At 47.0% G+C, this 23,635-nt stretch overlaps 1 protein-coding gene across 3 annotated transcripts; it reads left to right on the top strand.

Moving 5' to 3' along the window:
- The first annotated feature begins 86 nt into the window (after window positions 1-86).
- ZNF202 (zinc finger protein 202) lies at window positions 87-22,414 on the top strand. 3 transcript variants are annotated; one of them, XM_060399819.1, is made up of 8 exons: window positions 87-198; window positions 2,728-7,597; window positions 15,861-16,355; window positions 17,004-17,214; window positions 17,555-17,643; window positions 18,572-18,701; window positions 19,235-19,345; window positions 20,049-22,414. In XM_060399819.1, the coding sequence occupies exons 3-8, from the start codon at window positions 15,954-15,956 to the stop codon at window positions 21,041-21,043; spliced, it is 1,938 nt and encodes a 645-aa protein (XP_060255802.1). In that variant the 5' UTR covers window positions 87-198; window positions 2,728-7,597; window positions 15,861-15,953; the 3' UTR covers window positions 21,044-22,414. The 3 variants fall into 3 exon arrangements, with proteins under 3 accessions (XP_060255802.1, XP_060255803.1, XP_004016166.3); XM_060399820.1 differs by having other exon boundaries at window positions 438-7,597; XM_004016117.6 differs by lacking the exon at window positions 2,728-7,597.
- Window positions 22,415-23,635: the final 1,221 nt, after the last annotated feature.

Below are 23,635 nucleotides of genomic sequence, written 5' to 3'. Positions count from 1 at the left end.
CAATCCTCCCAGAGCCTAGAAAGGCCCCAGGGCGGCGAGGGGGCGGAGCGAAGGGCAGTTTCCGGTTCCGGGCGCAAAAGCCCCACGTGTTCCGACCCGCCGGGCCCCGCGCGGCTCGGATCCGGCGGCGCTGCCTCTGCCGGGAGTGGGTGGGGGAGAAGCCGGGGCAGGGGAGGAGCCGCCGGAGCTGTTGGAGCCGTGAGTGCTGGGGGCTGGGCCGGGCCGGGCCGGAGCGGGCTGAGCGGGGCTAAGCGGCGAGGAGGGGGAGGGGTCGGAGACCCCGCCCCCCTGGAGCCCCGGGGGAATCGTACTGTCCTGGGGAAGGGGTGGCGGCAGTGCGTGGAGGGGGCCGAGGCGTGGTGGTCCCCATGTGTCTTGGAGGCCGAAGCTAGAGCCTCCGGAGATGTGGATGGCGATACATGCTTCTTTCTTTGCAGCCACCGCCCTCCGCCCCCTCCTGAGGCCTGCAGAAACGCAGTTAGTTCGTACCTCCCGTTGCTTCCGCGCCAGCGGCCCCCCTTCCCCCTGAAACCGAGGGAGGAGTGGTCGAGGCCCCTTCAGTTCCGGCGGCCTGAACTGTTTTCTCCAGCGGCTCGGTGTTTTCTCACCCCGCTTCTCACCTGGTTAGAGCAGTCCTCCCGAAGGCTCCCTGTCCTGGCGAGTCCCATCACTTGCCAACCACTAACTCCGCTGCAACACACGTAGATACACTCACCCGTGATTTTATTACCCGTGATCATCGGAGGCTTTGGAGACCATCTGGTCTGTGCCTTTTCAGCTCACCATGACCGATCCGAATCTTCTTTCAAGCTAGCGACTGCTGTCTTCACTTGCAACTTGCAACGTCCCTTCCTCAACCCCTAGCAGCTAGTTTTGGCACTTCTCGACACCATCGCTACCCGGGCCCGGCTTTTTGTCTGGTTTCACTAAAAGTTTGTTACTTTGTCTGCCATGGATTTGCTTCATTTTCTCGGAAAGTTGTCAGCCAGGTTTTAATTTTTCTGGACACGGATGTTCTTTTCTCCTGGTCACTTTGATAACCCTGCCTGCCTTGGTCCTGGGGTGCTCTCACATCTTAGCACATCCAGGGTCTACTTAGAGGCTAGACTTAGAACTGTTGCTTTTTGTCTGTCCACATTCTGCTGGTGACACCCAGGGTAGCCTCACTCAGAAGCCACAAGGAAAGCTAGTGGAGTCGCTCATCCCTCCAACTTCTCTTCCAAGCTGCTCTATGGGCCTTGAGCCAGAAAGCCACTTAGGAAGTGTGAAGCAGCCATGGGAGGCTTGTTAGTGGGAGATACATGACAGGGGAGCTGTTAGGGATTGCAGGCATTTTTCTTGGGTAACTTTGTGCTTTTACCGTCCGGTGTAAGAAGGTTGCCAGGGGTGCAGGGAGGATGGGAACTTTTCCTAGGACCAAACACCTGGGATTCCTAGGCTTTCCTCCTTTCTTCTGCTCTACCACTTTTGCACTCTCTCTGTATATACGTCAGTAGACAGTCATTTCAAGGGCATATCAAGGTTTACTACTAAATGAGGGACTCTTGAGCATTATAAACTATACAGATGAGGTAAGTTACAGGTTTACAACATTATTTTTCCAATTATTTGGCAGAGGCGTAAAACATATAATGGTCCTAGACACTTTTCTGCCTTTACATTTGGGCAGCACTGGAAAAGTCGTACCTTAGATTTCCTTCCTTTGCTTTTGGTACTGGTCCTCAGACTTAGCAAGTATCGGCATCCCCTGGAAGGCCCACAGGTTACTGGAGCCACCCCCAGAGATACTGTCTGTAAGTCAGAGCTGGGTCTTGATCATTTGCATTTCTAACAAGTCCTCTGGTGCTGGCGCTGCTGATCTGGCTTTCTCAGAATGAGAACCACTGCCTTTGGCCAAACTTCTTCACACGTCCCAGTGGTTTGAGCATCAAAAGAACTGTGTGTGAGCACCTCTCTGCTTGAAACTAGTAACACGATCTTGTGTGGGTAGTATAACTACTTAGGTCTGAGTTCTTTCATTTGTGAAATTAAGAAAATGTCCTTCTTTGCAGCCAAGTGCAACATTATCTTAAGCTGAATTGATGGTGAAATATTGAGTTTTCCCCTTGATTTTCTTAATTCTCTTAATAGGAGCTTTAATTTTGATCATATAGCTTATACCCATATTCTCAAGTTTTGCTGTGAGTTCCTAGTATATTAAAGTCCCTGCTGTTTTTTTAACTACATTAAATTCTTTCAGATCAAGGCCTGTGCTTTTTTTCCTCTTTCTTTGCCCAGCACCTTGAATTGTGTGGGAAACACAATTGATGTTCAGTAGATATTTCTGGGCTGAATGAACTTCATCCCTTGCCTTTCTCCTCTCTTGAAGAAGTTTCTCTCCACTAATTCTTTGTAGCAAAGTAGTATGTGTCCATGCCACCTGATTCTCCGCAGGGGATTGAAATAAATGCTTATGTCAAATTCCTGTAACTGTCCCCAGAAGCCCTGGTACCCACTGATTCTGAACTACAACTGAATATTCAAGTTGGAGGAAGAGAAGTGAGCCACTTAATTGAATGCATCACACTTTTTATTGAGCATCTTTTTTAATCAAGTGTTTACCAAAGCGTTAAGAACTGGAAATATCAAAATATATAAGGAGGCCCTTGCCTTCAGGGATGGGGCTCACAGTGGGAGACAGACACTAAACAGCACAAGAATGGCATCCTGTGATTACTTCTACTTTAGGGCCGTCACGTAGTCTGCAGTGGAAACCTGGTACCACTCCGATTCTTCTCGTCCAGCAGGCATGGGTCCCGTCCTTCATCATCTCATCATATGGAGGGGAGCAAAGCCAGGAGGAAGTCATCTAGATACAGAGCAGGGAGTATCTTGACAGAATATTAATTAAAAACTGAAAACATAGTGAATGACTTTTGAATTAACTATTCTGAATTATCCATATTTACACCTCAGGTCAGACTATGTTTACAAAATATATTATCCTTTTTTTTTTTTTTCTCATTAAATAATGGTTCCTCTATGTGATTGACATTGACCGTATTCATTGTAGTGAATTAAATGCATTTGGCTAGTTTAACTCTTGTTGGCTGCCGCGTAAAAGCTGCTGCCCTCATCAGGGTGGATGTCAGGTTGGGTGGTCACCTTTTTCCTACTTCAGATTAGTTTTGTTTTTTTTTTTTTTTTCTCCCATCCCCCTCCCAGATTAGTTTTTGATGTTCAGTTTTAAACTGAGGCATATAGATTGGCCCGCTTTATTCAGGCTATTAACCACTGAGTAAAAACCTGTAAGGTTAAAAAGCCTAGCTTCATGTTGGAGGTTAACCACTAGGCTCGTGGTGGCAGGATGTGTTAATTCTGGACTCACAACCTGTATTTGGCCTCTGGCCCTTCTCAACTCTTGAGTAAATTCCTCTCAGTATCTTCAGGCTAAGCTAATAAATTATGGTTCAAGTGCTCAATAAAGAGGCCACATATCCTTGTACCCCTCAAAGCTCCTCCTCTGTTAGCGTCAAAAAGCTGGATAGTTTCTCAAAATGATCCAGCTCTCTACCTTTAGGTAGAAAATCATCCCCATTTTCAGGATAAGTTGATGTGACTTGTCCCAGATGATAATCTCCAGGAGGAAGAACACAGGTTGTCTACCTCTGAACGCAGAACTGTCAACAGTGGGACAGGAGTGCCTCCTGGGCCTGTGGACATACCTATCAGTTCAGTTCAGTTGCTCAGTCGTGTCCGACTCTTTGTGACCCCATGGACTGCAGCACCCCCAGGCTTCCCTGTACATCACCAACTCCCAGAGCTCACTTAAACTCATATCCATTGAGTCGGTGATGCCCTCCAACCATTTAATCTTCTGTCATCCCCTTCTCCTCCTGCCTTCAATCGTTACCAGCATCAGGGTCTTTTCAAATGAGTCAGTTCTTTGCATCAGGTGGCCAGAGTATTGGAGTTTCAGCTTCAGCATCTGTCCTTTCAATGAATATTGAGGACTGATTTTCTTTAGGATGGACTGGTTGGATCTCCTTGCAGTCCAAGGGACTCTCAAAGAGTCTTCAACACCAGAGTTCAAAAGCATCAGTTCTTTGGCGCTCAGCTTTCTTTATAGTCCAGTTCTCATATCCATACATGACTACTGGAAAAACCATAGCTTTGACTACCTAAAGGAAACACTTTGCTGTTGCTGCTGCTGCTGCTGCTAAGTCGCTTCAGTCGTGTCTGACTCTGTGCGACCCCATAGACGGCAGCCCACCAGGCTCCCCCGTCCCTGGGTTTCTCCAGGCAAGAACACTGGAGTGGGTTGCCATTTCCTTCTCCAATGCATGAAAGTGAAAAATGAAAGTGAAGTCGCTCAGTTGTGTCTGACTCTTTGCAACCCCATGGACTGCAGCCTACCAGGCTCCTCCACCCATGGGATTTTCCAGGCAAGAGTACTGGAATAGGGTGCCATCACCTTCTCCGAGGAAACACTTTAATTAAAACTAAAGTGAATTATTGCGATTATTATAGCTTTATTTGCAGTTTTCATGTTTATATTTACTCTCAATTACATTTTTAGACCTTGATCCTAACCACAAAAGGCTACAAAATTTGGGGGCAGGAGATATTTATGTCTTTATATGTTAGAGTCTAATGAAGCCAGAAAAAATTAAATGGCAAGACTGTCATATAGTTTTTAAACATGGTTTGAAGCACACTGATCATGATGTGTTAGAAGGCAAGAAGTCTGTGAAGTTTTTCCCTTTCATTTCTTTTACCTTCTGGATTAGGTTTGCAGAGGCCGTCTTGGGTATACAGGTTCAGCTCCAGATGGCTGCAATAAAGGAGATCCCACAGTAAAAAAACATCAATTTTTTTGGTTTCCCAAGAAATTCTGTTTCCACTGTACTGTAATCAATTGTATGCAATAGTATGCAATAGCATTGTGTCTAAAAAAATGTATATACCTTAATATTAAAAGGCTTTATTGCTTAAAAAAAAAGATGCTAACGATCATCTGACTCTTCAGCAAATGATAATCATTTAGCTGATGGAGGGTCTTGCCTTGATATTGATGGCTGGTGACTGATCGGGCTGCTGTTGGCTGAAGGTTGAGGTGTCTGTGGCAGTTTCTTAAAATAAGACAACAGTGAAGTTTACTGCATCAGTTGATTTCCTTTCATAAACAGTTTCTCTGTGGCAAGCAGTGCTGTTTGATAGCATTTTACTTACAGTAGAACTTCTTTCAAAATTGAAGTCATTTCTCTCAAACCCTGCCACTGCTTTTATCAACTAAGCTGTATAAATTCTAAATCCTTAGTTGTCATTGCAACAGTTTTCATAGCACCTTCCCTGGAGTGGATTCCATCCCAGGAAAACACTTGCTTCCATAAGAAGAGGTTTCTTATTCATGAAGGTTTTATCATGAGATTATAGCATTCAGTCACATCTTCAGGCTCCATTTCTGATTCTAGTTCTCTTGCTATTAAATAATAAGACTTGAGGGTCGAAATTAGTCTTTCATCCATGGGCTATGGGATGGTGGTTGTGTGAGCAGGCATGAAAACAACATTAATCTGTACATCATCAAAGCTCTTGGGTGACCCAGTGCATTGTCAATGAGAAGTAGTATTTTGAAATAAGTCTTTTTTACCCTTAGAAATAGGATTCATCAGTGAGTTTAAGATACTCAACAAACCATGTTGTGACAGATGTGGTGTCATCCAGGTTTTGTTGTTCCATTTATAGGGCACAGGCAGAGTTGATTTAACATAATTCTTAAGGGCTGTAGGATTTTCAGAATAGTAAATGAGCAGTGGCTTAAAACTGAAAGTCACCAGCTGCATTAACCCTTAACAAGAGAGTCAGCCTGCCCTTTGATGCTTTGAAGCCAATTATTGACTTCTCTCTAGCTATGAGGGCTTCCCAGTGGTGCAGTGATAGAGAGTCCGCCTGCCAGTGCAGGAAACGGAAGAGATGTGGGTTCAGTCCCTGGGTTGGAAAGATCCCCTGGAGTAGCAAACGGCAGCCCACTCCAGTATTCTTGGCTGGACAGTCCCATGGACGGGGAAGATTCGTGGGCTACAGTCCATGGGGTTGCAAAGAGTCAGACATGACTGAATATACACGCTGTAGCTAAGAAAGTTCCAGATGGCAACTTCTTCTAGTAAAAGGCTGTTTTGTTTACATTGAAAATGTGCTGTTTAGTGCAACCACCTTCATGAATTTTCTTAGCTAGAGCTGGATAACTTCTTGTAGCTTCTTCATCAGTACTTGTAGCTTCTCCTTCCACTTTATGTTTATGGAGATGACTTCTTTCCTTAAACCTCATGAACTAACCTCTCCTAGCTTCAGACGTTTCTTTTGCAGCTGCCTTAACTCTCTTGGCCTTCAGAGAATTGAAGAGGGCTAGGGCCATACTCTCAGAGAAGGCAGTGGCACCCCATTCCAGCACTCTTGCCTGGGAAATCCCATGGGTGGAGGAGCCTGGCAGGCTACAGTCCATGGGGTCACTAAGAGTCGGACACGACTGAGCGACTTCACTTTCACTTTTCACTTTCATGCATTGGAGAAGGAAACGGCAACCCACTCTAGTGTTCTTGCCTGGAGAATCCCAGGGACGGGGGAGCCTGGTGGGCTTCTGTCTATGGGGTCACACACAGTCGGACACGACTGATGCAACTTAGCAGCAGCAGGGCCATACTCTGGATGAAGCTTTGAAATGTGCCCTCCTCATCAAGTTTATTCATTTCTCATTTTTTATTTGAAGCAAGAGACATGTGACTCTTCCTGTCACTTGAACACTTAGGGCCCACTGTAGGGTTATTAATTTTCTTAATTTCAATATTATTGTGTCTAAGGGAATAGGACAAGAGAGAGATGGGGGAACAGCTGGTCAGTGGAGCAGTCAGAAAGTACACATTTATTGATTGTTTGCTATCTTATATGAGTGCAATTTGTGGCACTCCAAAACAATTACAGTAGTAACATCAAGGATCACTAATCACAGATCACCATAACAAATATAAAAATAATTAAGTTTGAAATACTGCAAGGATTATCAAAGTGTAATTACATCAAGTGAGCTAATGCTGGTGGAAAAATGGCTTGCTCCATGCAGGGTGCCACAAACCTTTTCTTTGTAAAATGAAACAAACAACCACATTATCTCTGAAGCATAATAAAGATGAAATGCAGTAAAACAGGGAATGCCTATACACGCTGGATTTGCCTCAGGTTGCCTCTTCCTGTTCAAGGGAGGGGACAGAACTGTGATTTAAGTAGAAGCGTTGCTAACGTGGTCTTAGGCGGGAGAACCTATCTTTAAGTTTTCATCCTGTCTGTGTCCCAGGGACCTTGTTTAATCTTTGCTTGTAAGTGCTTTCAAGGACTCTCGTCTTGGTTTAACACTTTATTTTTTCTTTTTCTGGCTGCACTGAGTGGCTTGCAGGATCTTGCTTCCCTGACTAGGGATTGAACCTGCACCATGGCAGTGAGAACAATGGACTAACCACTGGACTGCCAGGGAACTCCCTTGTATTAGTCACTCAGTCATGTCCAACTCTGCAACCTCAGGGACCATAGCCCGCCAGGCTCCTCTGTCCATAGAATTCTCCAGGTAAGAATACTGGAGTGGGTAGCCATTTTCCTTCTCCAGGGGTCTTCCAGAGCCAGGATTCAAACCTGGGTCTCCTGCATCACAGGCAGGTTCTTTACTGTCTGAGATACCAGGGAAGCCCAGAAAACTCCCTAGACACTGTACTTTAGATATAATAGTAAACAGACCAAGATTTTAAATCTGTTCATTTAAATTTTTTTCTTGGAATTATGATGAAATAAACACAAGCTGGAATCAAGATTGCCGGGAGAAATATCAATAACCTCAGATATGCAGATGACACCGTCCTTATGGCAGAAAGTGAAGAGGAGCTAAAAAGCCTCTTGATGAAAGTGAAAGAGGAGAGCAAAAGAGTTGGCTTAAAGCTCAACATTCAGAAAACTAAGATCATGGCATCAGGTCCCATCAAATAGATGGGGAAACAGTGGAAACAGTGTCAGGCTTTATTTTTTTGGGCTCCAAAATCACTGCAGATGGTGACTGCAGCCATGAAATTAAAAAACGCTTACTCCTTGGAAGAAAAATTATGACCAACCTAGATAGCATATTCAAAAGCAGAGACATTACTTTGCCGACTAAGGTCCGTCTAGTCAAGGCTATGGTTTTTCCAGTGGTCATGTATGGATGTGAGAGTTGGACTGTGAAGAAGGCTGAGTGCCGAAGAATGGATGCTTTTGAACTGTGGTGTTGGAGAAGACTCTTGAGAGTCCCTTGGACTGCAAGGAGATCCAACCAGTCCGTTCTGAAGGAGATCAGCCCTGGGATTTCTTTGGAAGGAATGATGCTAAAGCTGAAGCTCCAGTACTTTGGCCACCTCATGCGAAGAGTTGACTCATTGGAAAAGACTCTGATGCTGGGAGGGATTGGGGGCAGGAGGAGAAGGGGACGACAGAGGATGAGATGGCTGGATGGCATCACGGACTCGAGGGATGTGACTCTGAGTGAACTCCGGGAGTTGGTGATGGACAGGGAGGCCTGGCGTGCCACGATTCATGGGGTCGCAAAGAGTTGGACACGACTGAGTGACTGAACTGAACTGAACTGAACTGAAAGGACTTTTGCTTATCATTTAAATCTTGCCTTCTTCCCAAAAGAATTTAAAGTAATTTGAAGGAAAGAGAACAGAATATATGGAGCATCTGCCATATACCAAGCTCTGTGCTGAGCAGTTCGGTGTGTTACTTCATTTATCCTGTAAACAACTATGTGAGGTGTGAAGTGTTGGCCACATTCTGAAATTTGGACTGAGGTTTAAGGAGTATCCCCTGGCTAATAAATGAGGAGAGGGGTCCAGACTAAGGCTCCAGAGCCCCTAACCATTATATGTAGAGTGTGGTTAGATATTAGCCTAAGAATAACTAACAGTAAAGTGGAAGAATCTTTCCAGTAGGAGGATCTTAGTGGGTAATCTTTAGTTTTAAAGAACAGTGCAGGAGTGGTAAAGGGCAGTGAACAATCTTTATTGGCTGATTTCTAGAACAGCAGGAGGAGAAGTTGCCAGGTCTGGTTAGCCCCAGTGAACAGACATTCACATCTCCAGGCTCTGGGCCTGCATCATTCAGAGAAGGGAGACTAGGAGGGATTTAAGTATCAGATGAATATCATCATTTGAACCTCTGATCACTGTTTGCTTCTGAAGATTATTTGCCAGTAAATAGATCCAGCAGATCCTATCAGTCTTTAGGTTAGATGCTGTAGGACTATAGACCACCCACGTAGTCACGTTTTAAGCTAGAGACCCAGGTATCTTTTCACAGCCTGTAGTGTTCTGTTCTTGTCAGTAGGATTGAGTTAGGGCCTTCACTGGCCCGCGCGCGCGCGCGCGCGCGTGTGTGTGTGTGTGCAGGCGTGCATGTGTGCTCGGTCGTGTCTGACTCTTGGCCACCCCATGGACTGTAGCCTGGCTCCTCTGTCTATGGGATTCTCCAGGCAAGAATACTAGAGTGGGTTGCCATTTCCTCCAGGGGATCTTCCCGACTCAGGGATTGAATCCGTGTCTCTTGAGTCTCCTGCATTAGCAGGTGGATTCTATCCCAACTGAGTCACCTGAGAAGCTCACTAGCATGGAGCTCACTCAGAGACAGAGACAGCTGGACCAAAGACCGGAGAAATGTCTTGCCTCGCCACCTCTCCTCCCCAGTCTTGCCCCAGACATCTTAGAAACACTGAAGAGACTAGGTCATACGGCCTGCCCAGGCCAAGGCTCATGAAGCGTCTCTGCAGACATCATGTTCAAGCCTTCTGAAACCAGGTCTTTCACTTTTTTTGGCCTGGCCTCAAGATCTCTCTATAGCATCCTGGTTTGGGGTTTTTAGCTATCACTGTAGAGCCATTCCAAGGACAGACACGGAGGGGAGCCATTAGAATAGCAAAGGCAATGAATTCCTAGGCAGACTTGCAGGGTAGCCCATCCTGTAAAGGGCAGAATAAAATACAATGTCCGTTTTCTAACTCTAGTACTGACGTGTAACATTTGCACAGCACACTAGTTTGTAAGCTGTCACAGACCTCAGTGAATCCTGTGTATTAGGGGCGTGGTTGTCTGCAGAGAGTTTCATCCTTTACAAGCACTCGTGTCCATTGTCTCAGGAAACTCCAGGTTCATAGGGATGTGGGCCTGGACATACATCTCTGGATACTGAATCTGGTACTCTTCCCACAGCACTGCCCGCCTCCTCCCTTCCCATCTCCTGCCCCAACAAGGACAGCTCTGCCTCCCCTTATTCTGCTGTTGGCTGATTTTTTAAAAATATTTATTCACTCGTTTGGCTGTGCGAACTCTTAGTTGTGACACACAGGATCTTTGATCTTTGTAGCAGCATGCAGTATCTTTAGTTGTGGCATGTGGGATCTAGTTCCCCCACCAGGGATCGAACCCAGGTCCTCTTAGCTACTGGACCACCAGGGAAGTCCCCGCTGTTGCTGACCTTTTGCCTCCACCTCATCTTCTTTGTCTGCCAAGATAAATACAAAACAAGCAAATAAATCAGGTTTTATGTGGTGCTATTATATCCTCTTTTTGGGGAAAGCAAAGCCCTGTAAGAGCAGCACCCTCTCTTGTAGCACATAGACACTGTAATAGGGAATTTTGTGGACTGTGCTTCATGAAAACAGTGAGAGTTCCTGGCCGGCTTTGCTGGGGAAGTTCTTGGACTTTTAAGACATTAATAATACAAATCCCTTCATTAAGCTGGAGACCCTGTGTATCAATACCATCTTCTTCCCCTGCCTTGCAGATGCCGGGGTGGGGGGGGCATTGTCCTGGTAAATCATCACTGTTCAGTTGGTGAGTTGTGTCCAACTCTTTGTGACCCATGGACTGCAGCACGCCAGGCTTCCCTGTCCTTCACTATCTCCCAGAGTTTGCTCAAACTCATGTCCATTGAGTTGGTGATTCTAACCATCTCATCCTCTGCCACCCTCTTCTTTTACCTTCATTCTTTCCCAGCATCAGGGTCTTTTCCAGTGAGTTGGCTCTTCGCATCAGGTGACCAAAGGATTGAAGTGTCAACATCAGCCCTTCCAATGAATATTTGAGTTGATTTCCTTAAGGATTGACGAGTTTGATCTCTTTGCTATCCAAGGGACTCTCACCACAGTTTGAAAGCATCAATCGTTGTAGTTGCATTAAATTACTTTATGTCTGGTTTTGTGATTATTAAAGTTGATTCAGATCTTCAGAGGAAAATAACTTCGTTTTTCTTTTCCAAACACAGAGTTCTTGTGACTTATATGTGGATTATCCCAGGGCAACCTGAAGATTCCTTGTGATGAGTTGTGGTTTTCTCACTTCAGGAACCACTGACAGTGTTCTGTTTTATTCACAATCCAAATAACAAGTGTTTTTTCCTTATTTATCCATCTGTCTAGCACACAGTTTGCTGAACAAATGAATGAATAAAAATTGATAAGACACTGGATCTGTCCTTCTGGAGAAAGACTTAAAAAGACTTACCGTGGTCTTTGCCTGGGAACCTGTTGACAGCCTTGAGCTGGGTGCTATCCAGCCCTGTCCTCAGAGCTTCGTGGTCTGGTGAATTAAACAGGAGTGTGAATGATTCTTAGCACGCATAAAGTAGATGGATGTGTGTGCTGTGATACAGGGTCTAGGTTCCTGTGCAAACAGTCTGGGAGGACCAGGGAAGGTGTCCAGGAAAAGCAGGTCTGAAGGATAGAGTTGACCAAGTAAAGGGGGTAGAAAGGGTATTTCAAAGAGTGTCAACAGCATCAAGAACAAAAACCCAGTGAGAGCATAGAAAAGAGAGAGAGCTGTACATGCAGGCAGCAACATACAATGGAGTAGCAGTCATGGGAATAAAGATGGGCAGGGGCAAGGTCTTGCAGGGCCTCGAGAGTCAAATTATAAGGAGTTCAGATTTTTTCCTGTGGACAGTGTGGAGGTGTTGGCTGATTTTATAAGTTAGGAAATTTAGTCAGGGACTTCCTTGGTGGTCCAATGGTTAAGACTTCACCTTCTAGTGCAGGGTGTGCAGGTTCAAACCATGGTCGGGTAGCTAAGATCCCACAAAACATAAAACAGAAGTAATAGTGTAACAAATTCAATAAAGACTTTAAAAACAGTCCACATCAAAAAAAAAAAAGACTCAGACCTTTCTGAAGTATTGCAAGTGGAACTGATGTGGACATGACTCCTGTCCATTTCGGGATGCTGGCACTCATCCACCTCCCTTCCCCAAAGCTAAAGGTAAATGTGTAGGTTCCAGAAATAAAAGCTGGAGGAGGGAGTCACTCTTGACTCCACCACAGCCCAAGGAGATTTCACACCAAAATAAAGGCTTCTAGTATTTGGGGTTCTAATACCTGTACTCCCAACAATGTGATATGAAAGTGGGGGACTGGTAGGGACAGGGGAGGAATATGGAGTTGAACCATCTGCCAGCCTGGAGCCTGGAAAAGCTACTCCTGTGAAAGTGTGTCTACTGATCACACAGAAGGGCAAGGGAAGTGTAGGCCTTTATAGCCTTGGGTCAGAGGCTTAGGCCTAAATAACACACTGTCAGCATGATTCAGGAAATACTCTGAGAAATTAAGATCATTGAAACCACTAGTACTTGGGTAGAAGCAAATGAAATTTCATTCAAAGGGCTCACTTTTATAACCTAGGGCTCTCAGGTCTCCCAAAGAAAATGGGCAAAAGCATTAAAAAAAATTACAAACTGCTCATGAAGAAAAACCACCATGAGGTAGAGCTGATTTAATATGTGGGAAAATTAGCCCAGGGAGATCTGTTAATTATGGAACTTTCTAGAACAGACCATGAAATTACATAGTACATGTTTTAAGGTAATAGAAAAATGAAGTGAGCCTGAATGAAAACTGCTTTGAGACACAAGCAGAATGAATAATTTTAAGAATTAAGATTTTAAGAATGAATAATTTGGTTGTTAATGGGCAGTGTGGCACATTAGACAGCATGTTATAGCTGTTAAGAATGAATTGCTAGGACTTCCCTGGTGGTCCAGTGGTTAGGACTCTGCCCTTGCAATGCAAGGGACATGGGTTCAATCACTGGTCACGGAACTAAGACTTCACGTGCCATGTGGTGTTGTCAAAAAGTTTAAAAAGAGTGGATTACTGACATTGAGGTGAATCTGGGGCAGTTGTGCACGTATGCTTAGTTGCTTAGTCGTGTCTGACTCTGCGACCCCATGGACTGTATCCCACCAGGCTCCTCTGTCCGTGGGATCCTCCAGGCAAGAACGCTGGAGTGGGTTGCCATTTCCTTCTCCAGGGGCAGTTGTAGTGAAGCAGAAAAAGATGGGGACATGAAGAACCCCTCAGGTTGCACATGAAGAGTGGTGGTGGGGACAGCCACGAGGAGGACACTGGCGATATTTGAACCCACACACATGCCTCTGCGGTCATAGGGGTTAGTGGATCATCAAGCTTTGACTAAGGGAATGGCAGAGGAGATGAGGTGGATGAACTTAAAAGATTTAGAACATAGATTTAACAAGATTTGGTGAATAAAAGAATAGAAACTTACAGTAGGAAAGACTTTCATCCTGTTAATGTAGGAAGGAAACTTCAAAGTGGAAACTTACTCATTTAGATGCATTTATCGTGCGATTTCTTACGGGTATTGGAGATTGACTACAGCATAGCTCCCTACTTCAAGAAGTTTCACAGGAAAGATACACACTGGCTGTGTGATATGGCAGATTTGAGATACAGATGGGCTCAGATCTAGGGAAGCAGTGATTCCTAACCATGCTTAAGGGCCAGGGAATGGGTTCAAAGAAAGCATCTCAGAAAACATGAAGCCTTATCTGTGGCTTGAAAGACAAGTTTAACCTAATGAAGGGTCAAGATTCTGAAGGAACTGCATGTGGAGAGGACAAAGAGGATAGGGCTTTTGTGTGCTTCACGTGCACTCTGTGTGTGTGTGTGTGTGTGTGTGTGTGTGTGTGTGTGTTTGAAAGGAGAGGAAGGCAAAGGAGTAACATGAAGGTCAACCTAATACATAATCCTTAGAAGTTCATATTTCAGTTACAAGACAGAGAGGAGTGATTGAGTATCTTAAATAAGGAAGGGACAGGACCAGATTTGTGAAGAGCACTGACTCTGGTGATAACGATGAATGGTAACTTAAAGGTAATGAACCTGTAGACAGGAAGCTCACATGAAGAGGCAGCTGCAGTAATCCAGAAAACTGATTAAGACCTAAACTGCAAATCCCGGAAATGAAGAAGAAATACGAGCACACACGCAGCACCGGGGGTGGGAGTTTTCCATACATAAGGAACAGACCCTTAGGGACTTGGAGGTCTGTAAAGACACGCTGCTGTAGGGAGGTGAGCAATGCATTCATTATAGCAAGTGCCACAGAGGAAAGGGGAGGATACGAGCCCTGAACAGTAAACAGGCTGGTTGTGAAGGGCTTCATGTGCCATGCCAAGGATTTTGGAACTGATCTTCCTTACAAAGTTACTGTTTTAAAATGTTGGGTGATGCCATTGTAACTGTAATTCAGAAAGATAATAGTTAACATTGGGGCACCATCGCTCTTCTAAGCACTTCACAAATACTCCTCATAGTAACCCCGTTAGATGGATTCTATCCTTACCTCCATTCTGGAAATGGGGAAGGAGGATAAAAATTGACCATGGGCCCCACACCTCATAAACAGTAGAGTGAAGATTCAAACCCTGACAGTCTGGCTGTGTGACTCCAGGACTCTCAATCTTAATCATAGATGCCTTAGGTGTTTCTCAACCAGGGTGTATATCAGAACCATATGTAGCATTTCTTAAAGATACAGTTGTCTAGACTGACTTGAATCAGACGTCCAGAAGAATGATGTGTGATTCTGTGTTCTGCAAAAGCTCAACTGGTGAATTTGTTGCACTCTGCTCATAGCTGAGTGCTACAGGACTCCCAATAAGGAAGTCATAGCAATAGTCCAGGCAAGAGGTGAGGGCCCAGGCAGGAGGAAACAGACTTAGAGGCTTAAGAGGCAGAACTGGTTTAATGAGCTATAAGCAACAGGGAAGAATCAACATTGAATCCAAAGATTATAAAGTTGAGTGTTTACTTAACAAAGTGATGATTTCAACCAACAGGATACCAGGAAGAGGGGTGGATTTGGGAGTAAGAATCATGAATTTAGTTTTCAGCATTCAGGTTTGAGGGTCTGTAGTTCTCCCAATTAAAGACATTTTAGGAGGAAGGTCACTTCAGAGGGTGCCTGTGTGCCAGCCGCTGTTTCTGTGGCTTTCCTCACTGGTACCTCATACAGTCCTCCCCTCAAATCTCTGAGAGTCCCCACGTTACAGAAGAAATTGATAACGGAGTGTGATCATTTCACTGAACCTCCATGAAGTCTTCTCTATTTCAGGCCTATTGATGTCACTTCTCGGAACATATATCCCCATGTATGTGTCAGCGTGTGTGTGTTTGTAAAATGGGTTGTGATCAATACCACATTTTTAGCAGGCAGTTTTAAGCGTCCTTTCTCCTACCGTTTTCCTTTAAGGTTCACAGATTTTATGAAATAGAAATGCAGAGTTTGTTTTTGTATGAGGTGTGATCCTTGCCTAGGAAAAGGAATGGGAGAACATACCTTCAGGCACGGATTACCCCATTCCAACTAGTCTATGTAGAGTATGTTACAGAGATTAGGGGAAAGGGGAGTTGAGTTCGGGAGTGTTATATGTACAGGACTAAGACTGAGTTCAGAACTGTGACTCCTGTGTCTACCTTCATGCTTAGCCTGTTGTCTGTCTTCACGTCTCTACCCCAGGTCCCTTGGGAGGAAACTCTTGGAGGCGCCCAGGCTGATAGAGGGGGAACGGTGTGAGCTCTCGATGGTTTGAGGCCACCTCAGAGCCAGACAATGGCTACTGCCTTGGAGCCGGAGGACCAGGATCTTTGGGAAGAAGAGGGAATTCTCATGGTGAAACTGGAAGACGACTTCCCCTGTCGGCCGGAGTCTGTCTCACAGAGGGATGACCCTGTGCTTGAGACGTCGCACCAGAACTTCCGGCGCTTCCGCTACCAGGAAGCAGCCAGCCCACGGGAAGCCCTCATCCGACTCCGAGAACTGTGTCGTCAGTGGCTGAGGCCAGAGCGGAGGACGAAGGAGCAGATCCTGGAGCTGCTGGTGCTCGAGCAGTTCCTCACTGTCCTGCCCGGAGAGCTGCAGAGCTGGGTGCGGGGCCAGCGGCCCGAGAGCGGCGAGGAGGCCGTGACCCTGGTGGAGGGTTTGCAGAAACAGCCCAGGAGACCAAGGCGGTGGGTGAGGAGGGGGAGTCCTGATCTGTGTGATGCGGAGGGGGTCTACCGGCTGCAAGGATGGCTAGGGCTCACAGAAATCACCTCGTAAACTTAACTGGCTCTGCCCTTTGGTTGCACTTAGATCCATACGCCCCATGGGACAGTGGAGTGTGTGTGTTTGTGTGTGTGTGTGTGTGACTTCCTGGTTCTTGAAACACCTGCCTGGGGAGGCCGTCTTTTTGGCCTCATCACCAAGGGTGATACTGCTTTCCTTTTCCCTTTGGGTATTGAACCTCATTTTCCTGGGGTGGGGGAGAATTCTGTGACTTCCTCAGAGGTTCTTAGCCCCTCAGTCAGAGAGGCCCCTCCTAAAACAGCAGAGGGTGATCGGAAGGATGGCACCTCAGAGCCCCAGTGATGGGCAGGGTTGAAGGAAAAAAGAAAACAGGGCGGTATCTGAATGTCCTGCGCCCCTCTCCCCGCCCCACCAGTTGTTCTGGCGACAGTAACCTGAGCTTCCCCCCTCGCACACACCAGGGGGACTGGACTTCCCCTCTTTACCTGGGCCCCCCTGGGAGTTTTCTGATCGCAGCTTCTCCTGATGTAAGCTCTGTGACACCCAGGACTTTATCCTGACTCAGCGGTGACTGGAAGTTGGAATTGTTCCCAGGTGACTGTCCATGTTCACGGCCAGGAAGTCCTGTCCGAGGAGACAGTGCCTCCAGGAGCAGAGCCCGGGTCACCTAGTGAGCTGCAGGACCCTGCACAGACCTTGACCCCCGAGGAGCTCCGTGAGGAGACCACACAGAGCCCAGATCTGGGGGCGTCAGAAGAGCAGACCCCGTGCCAGGAGTCGGAGCTCCAGCCCCTACAGGAGAGCGGTGGGAAGCCCGCAGGAAGAGGGGGGTCATGGCTGAGTGACGGGTGGGGGTGTTGCTCTCAGACCTGGAGGCTGGTAGAGCATGAGTGGAGGAAGCCACAGGACTCAGGGTGTTGAAAGGAGGCGGTACTAGCCGTAGTCTCGCGAGAGCAGGGCCACTCTTGGTTATTCCCCTGGCATTCCTGTAACGTTATAGGTGGCAGCTTCGGGGTGACTCAGACTGTTCTTAGGCCAGTGTCTCGACCCCACCCTTCCCACCAGAGACCATGGGGAATGCTCAGCTCTTTGCTGGTTATAGGGCTGCCTTGCACGTGACTCATCTCCCCTTCCTGTCTTCTTAGAGGTTCCAGTGCTCCAGGACCCAGCCCTTCCTGAAGAGAGGAACCCTGGAAACTCCGAGATGGTTGCCCTTCTCACTGCTCTGTCACAGGTGCGCCCTCATTTCCGTCTGCACCGCAGGGAACTAGAGGAACCATTGAGCATTAGCTGTACGCTGAACAGGTCAGACAGGACACAGGCTTTCACTGTCCATTGCCAGGTTAAGCTCTGAGTTCTGCGCGTGTCTGGAAGGGAAGGAGCTGCATCTCACGGAGAACATCTTAGTTGGATCTGCAGGCTCCAGAGCTTCTTGATTTGCCACTGACCTGAGGGACTAACAAAATGGGGTTGTTTTGGGAAAACTCTGGTACAGCTTTGAAGTTGTCAAATGAGGATTTGCTTTTGATTTTAGGAAATAAACTTGATAGTCATTTGTAAGGGTGACTGACTGGCCTGAAAAATCGATTTCTGATTTTGGTTGCTGTTCTCTTCTAGGGACTTATTCAGTCAGGCCATGGCATTCATGAAGAGTTCACCAGGTCAGGAGCCCTGAAACTAAGCTGAGTGGCTGGAGAATAAAGGAATAGAGCTCATCCTTATTTTTAGATTGTAGGGAATCTAGAGGGAATTCCTGTTGATGCTAGGTAGAGTGTTTAAGTGGTACATGATTAGGTAAGGGCAGTTAGGAAGAACTTCCTAGAAAAGATGAATTTTTGCAGAGATACAGATAGCATTAGACTGATGACTTCCAAGACCTTTCTCATATTGTAAATAATATCCTTGGGAAGAACAGTGTAGTCTGGTGCTGAGGGAAAGTTGTTGGATTGGAGGGAACAAGAAGAGGGTCAGTTGCAAGAGCAGAAACTTGGGAAGCAGCAACAGAAAATGAAACACAGGTGTCCTGAAAGGAACCAGGTGTCCCGTCTGAGTTTCTCTGTCTCTTGGATGGACTGTGCCTGTACCAATGACCTTCATTCCAGGAATTAGATATGAGGCTTCATGAAGCATCACATTGTAATGGAATCCTTGTGTTGTTTCAGGGCTTGGTCACTTTCAAGGATGTGGCTGTGTGCTTCTCCCAGGACCAGTGGAGCGATCTGGATCCAACCCAGAAAGAGTTCTATGGGGAATATGTCTTGGAAGAAGACTGTGGAATCGTGGTCTCCCTGTGTAAGGAATTTCAAGTGTTTCTAGAGTGTCCTGAGCACAAAGATCTTCCTCTTGTTGGAAACTGAGGGTGTCTTAGACCTGTGATTGTACATACTACACTTCTCTTATGCTGACCCCACTGGTGACATGGACAGCTGAAGAAGATGATAGCTTTCAAAATTAAAGGGAAGAGAAAATGCCTAGAAAGTAGTTGGAACAAGAAAATAGAGCTGTAATATTATAGTTTCAGTGTGAGTTTTAGTTTAGTGTGCATAGGTAAGCATATCAGTTTTGAAGCAAGCAATAAAAGTTTGGAATATTCTACTTACTTGAATATAGGAAAAGAGAGTAACACTGCCAGTTGTGTGATTATTGAGTTGCTGGTAAAAGGCAAGAGATACACAGTTCCCATCAGGGGCTTAAGCCAAAGGGACAGGAGGTTTGAATGGCCTGCCTATGGGATTTTTCTTCAGTCTACCGAACAGAAAAGATCTGCTCTTGACACAGGGGACTGTTGAGCCAATCGTGATGTCCTGTTTCCCTCTCTTGAGCAGCCTTTCCAATCCCCAGACTAGACGAGCTCTCCCACGTCAGAGAAGAGGAGCCTCTGGTCCCAGAGCCTCAGGAGCCTGAAGAGCCAGAAATTCTGAGTTTCACCTATACAGGTGAGGAGTGATAGGGGGTCTGCCCCACCTTCACCCCCTGGCTGGCAGTTCCTCTAGCCAGTGTTCCCCTCGCCTTCTGGAGAGCCCCTCTCTCTGGTTCTTCTAATGGCTCAGCCAACACCACTGTCTCCCTCTGAAGCCAACATTCTCTCTTTTCTCCCCCTCTTCACACCTGTCATTGGTTTCAGGGCTCTGTAATACAAAATGGTGACAAGAAAAAAAGGAAACTTTTGGAATTGCAGCTATACCATTTTTTAAGCCTTTACACAAACTCTTGATCCCCAGTCTCCACATTTGTTCTGCACACAGACTTCTCTAGTTGTGATGCACAGGCTTAGTCGCCTCACTTCATGTGGGATCTTAGTTTCCTAACCAAGGATTGAACCCACATCCCCTGCATTTAAAGGTGGATTCTTAACCTCTAGACCACCAAGGAAGTCCCTCCACATTTGTGAAAGGAGGATGATAATGTTTGTCCACATGAAGGCTGTTGCCAGCATGAGATAACATGTAAGAAAGTTCTCAGCATACAACAGGCACTCAGTTGACCAGTTACTTCTTTTTTTCCAGCCTCTGCAGTTGAGAAGCGAGTTTCTCTCTATATGGTCTTGCCCTCTCAGAACAGTGTAAAACTCTCTCCACTGTGCAGAAGGCACACCTTTTACGTCTGTAATCTCCTCCTTTCTCCCCTCTGTTTCTACAGGAGACAGGAGTGACGACGAGGAAGAGCGTCCTGAGCAAGAAGATCTGAGTTTGGAGGATCCACACAGGTCTGTGTCGGGAGATGCAGAAATTCACCAAACTCCAGACTGGGAAATAGTCTTTGAGGATGATCCCGTTAGACTTACTGAAAGACGATTCGGCACAAAGATTTCTCAAGTCAATAGTTCAACGAATCTTCAGGAAACCATGCCCGTCCACCCGCTGTTAGGGAGACATCATGACTGTCCTGTGTGTGGAAAGAGTTTCACTTGTAACTCCCACCTCATTCGACACCTGAGAACTCACACAGGAGAAAAGCCCTATAAATGCATGGAGTGTGGGAAGAGCTACACACGGAGTTCCCATCTCGCCAGGCACCAAAAAGTACACAGGATGAACGCTCCTCACAAATACCCGCTAAACCGGAGGAGTCTGGGTGAGGCCGCCCCTCAGGTCCAGGCCGAGAGAACCCCACCCGTGGAGAAACCCTATAGGTGTGGGGACTGCGGGAAGCACTTCCGCTGGACTTCCGACCTCGTCAGGCACCAGAGGACGCACACGGGAGAGAAGCCCTTCTTCTGTACCATCTGTGGCAAAAGCTTCAGCCAGAAATCCGTGCTCACCACCCACCAAAGAATCCACCTCGGAGGCAAGCCCTACCTGTGTGGGGAGTGTGGGGAGGACTTCAGCGACCACAGGCGGTACCTGGCCCACCGGAAGACGCACGCGGCCGAGGAGCTGTACCTGTGCAGCGAGTGCGGGCGCTGCTTCAGCCACAGCGCCGCCTTCGCCAAGCACCTGCGGGGACACGCCTCGGTGAGGCCCTGCCGCTGCAGCGAGTGTGGGAAGAGCTTCAGCCGGAGGGACCACCTCGTCAGGCACCAGCGGACACACACAGGCGAGAAGCCGTTCACGTGCCCCACCTGCGGGAAGAGCTTCAGCAGAGGCTACCACTTAATCAGGCACCAGAGGACCCATTCACAAAAGGCCTCCTAGCCAGGGCTGCACGCGGGGACATCTGCCTTCGGCCCTCTCCCGGGGAGGGACTGGGTGAGGCCCTCTTGTCGGCTAGAGGAGACCTTGTCTAGGGCATCTGCCTGACCTGCCCAAGTCTGATGACACCTTCCGGCAGCTAAAGTAGCCCCTGGCAGGACCTCTCAGCCTTCCTCCACACCGTGAGGAGATGTTCTTCCCAAAGTTTGCCTGAAATGAGGCCTCTCCTTGGCTAAAATGCTCCCGCCTCCTCCTGGCAGGTGTGAAACAGGGGGAGTGGAAAACACAAGAGGTTGGGCTTATTATACTTGCCCCCATCCTGAAGACGACTTAACAGTCTCAGCTTTGAAGTGGCCCAGGACCAATCCTCAGGGTTGGTAGGGACCAGCCTTTAGGATGCCGTCCTCCCTGGGCTCTAACATTAAAGCACACAGCCCTGAAGTCAGGGCAGGAGAACCACGCCTCACCCCACAGGTTACCTGTACAAACCTCTCACTGGTTCACTTCCTCACCATGCACTTTCCTTTCACTCTGGGGAGAGGTGTGAGTAGCATATGATGGGCAGAAACATGAAGGCAGCTTCATGTAGGCCTTGTCAGGCTGCTCTCCTCTCCAAGGTTAAAACGACACGAGGTGCCAGGCACTGCTTGAAAGGGGGGCCCAGTCAGCAGCCTCTTTGCTCGTGGGTGTTTCTCCTGTGAGAAGGCTTGTGCCTGGGCCTCCCAGTTTCTTGGTTTTGTCCCTGGCACTTACTCTGCCATAAGTGGGATGTAGCATTTGAGTGCCAAGGGATTCAGTAAAGCCTGATTAAAATCATGGTGAAATCATTTACATTTCCACGTATATACAAGCCCACCCACCCTATCCTCATCACATGGGTTTGTGAGGGGATTTTTGAAATGGTATCAGCTGACAGAGGCACTCTTAACGATTGTAGAATCATGGTGGACAGGCTCACTTTATTTACATGAAGGAAACTGGAGAAGATCTGAGCTCAAATTATGGGAAAATTAAGAAAGAGCTGTTGCTGCTGACCAAGGCCATCTAGACTATTCTCCTGACTCCCCACCCTCATCCTCCCCGCCTCACCCTCTGACATCAGGGAGACCTGAGACCCTGAAAAATTTTCCAGGAGTAAATGGCTTTCACATGTCTGCCTTGTTTGCTTTTTCTTACATGATTTCATTTTCATGTAAGAACTAAAGCCTAGGCTTTCTTGGCCCAAGGGTCTCCGTTGTCTGGTAGAGGCTCTGTGGAGCTGAGGCTGAATAGTTGTGAACCTCGTCTGCTCTGATTGTGGGCATGGCCAGGACTGGGGAGACCATTCCCTCCGTCCATGGAGCACAGGGTATGGGATTAAAGCATGAAAAGGGAGACTGTCTTCTGTGCCTGGTTTCTTCTGCTCTGTTTCTCGAGCTCTTGTGTGCCACTGTTCACCCGAAGAGCGTGGGTAGTGGGAGACAGAGCCTCAAGCTCAAGAGCTCAGCAAAAGGGATTCTCGTTCTGGTCAGTGATGGTGTCCCAGCTGACTGGCTTTAACTCCGGTTGACTGTTGTCCTCCTAGAAGCATGCACATATGAGATTTTTAAAAAGGAACACTGACAGCCGAGATCCCTGGTTCCTAGGGCTTTCCACCCATCCAGTTTTCAGGACTTCATGTTCCCAGGACTTCTGAAGATCATTCATACAGAGAGATCTGGGAGGACAGGATAGTTATCTGTGAGGATAGAAAAGCCTTGGCATGGTTAGCAGAGCTATAGGTGGAATCGTAATATCTGAGTCTGGACTTTGCAAAGGAGACTGTCCTGATACACAGACTTCTGAGCCATTGATCTAACGTCTACATGCAGTTTGTCTGGATGAAATGCCATAGCACCAAAAAAGTGATGTCTCCTAGATTATATAACATTTATGGAAGTTGATAAAATTCTGGAGGTGAAAGCAAGTTGATTTTTAATTCGCTGACTTGTCTGCATTACTGCTGCTGCTAAGTTGCTTCAGTCGTGTCCAACTCTGTGTGACACCATAGACGGCAGCCCACTATGCTCCACCGTCCCTGGGATTCTCCAGGCAAGAACACTGGAGTGGGTTGCCATTTCCTTCTCCAATGCATGAAAGTGAAAAGTGAAAGTGAAGTTGCTCAGTCAGTCGTGTCTGACTCTTAGCGACCCCATGGTCTGCAGCCTACCGGGCTCCTCTGTCCATGGGATTTTCCAGGCCAGAGTACTGGAGTGGGGTGCCATTGCCTTCTCCGTGCATTACTCCAGTAGGTGAAAATCTTGTCTAGGGAATTACACATAAAAGAAAATTTGAGATACAGTCCAGTATGTTGGAAAATCAAAGAGCGTTTTTATCACTGATCCCCCTGCAAAGTTTCATACACTGACACTAAATCTCTGGTCACCTTAAATGACTATTTTCTGAGGTTCCTGGAAGGACACACTGTCTCCTAAATCTGAACACAAGCTGAACCACGGTCCACAGTTGATAGCAGCAGGGCCAGTACCAGAACCTGGAAGGAGCAGTGGGCAGTACAGCTGAAAATGGGATGCTGGAGGCCAGGGCACCCTGCCATTCCTGAGGGGTCCTTCAGGA

This window comes from Ovis aries, chromosome 15 (genome assembly GCF_016772045.2).
Source record: "Ovis aries strain OAR_USU_Benz2616 breed Rambouillet chromosome 15, ARS-UI_Ramb_v3.0, whole genome shotgun sequence".
NCBI classification, from domain to species: Eukaryota; Metazoa; Chordata; class Mammalia; order Artiodactyla; family Bovidae; genus Ovis; species Ovis aries.
This window is presented reverse-complemented; position numbering and strand designations above follow the sequence as displayed.

Bases quoted from the DNA above. Each gene is read 5' to 3' on its own strand.
- ZNF202 (XM_004016117.6), top strand. From the start codon at position 15,954: ATGGCTACTGCCTTGGAGCCGGAGGACCAGGATCTTTGGGAAGAAGAG. The intron at 18,702-19,234 runs GTAAGGAATTTC...TCTCTTGAGCAG, and splicing joins TGGAATCGTGGTCTCCCTGT to CCTTTCCAATCCCCAGACTA. The intron at 19,346-20,048 runs GTGAGGAGTGAT...CTGTTTCTACAG, and splicing joins TCTGAGTTTCACCTATACAG to GAGACAGGAGTGACGACGAG.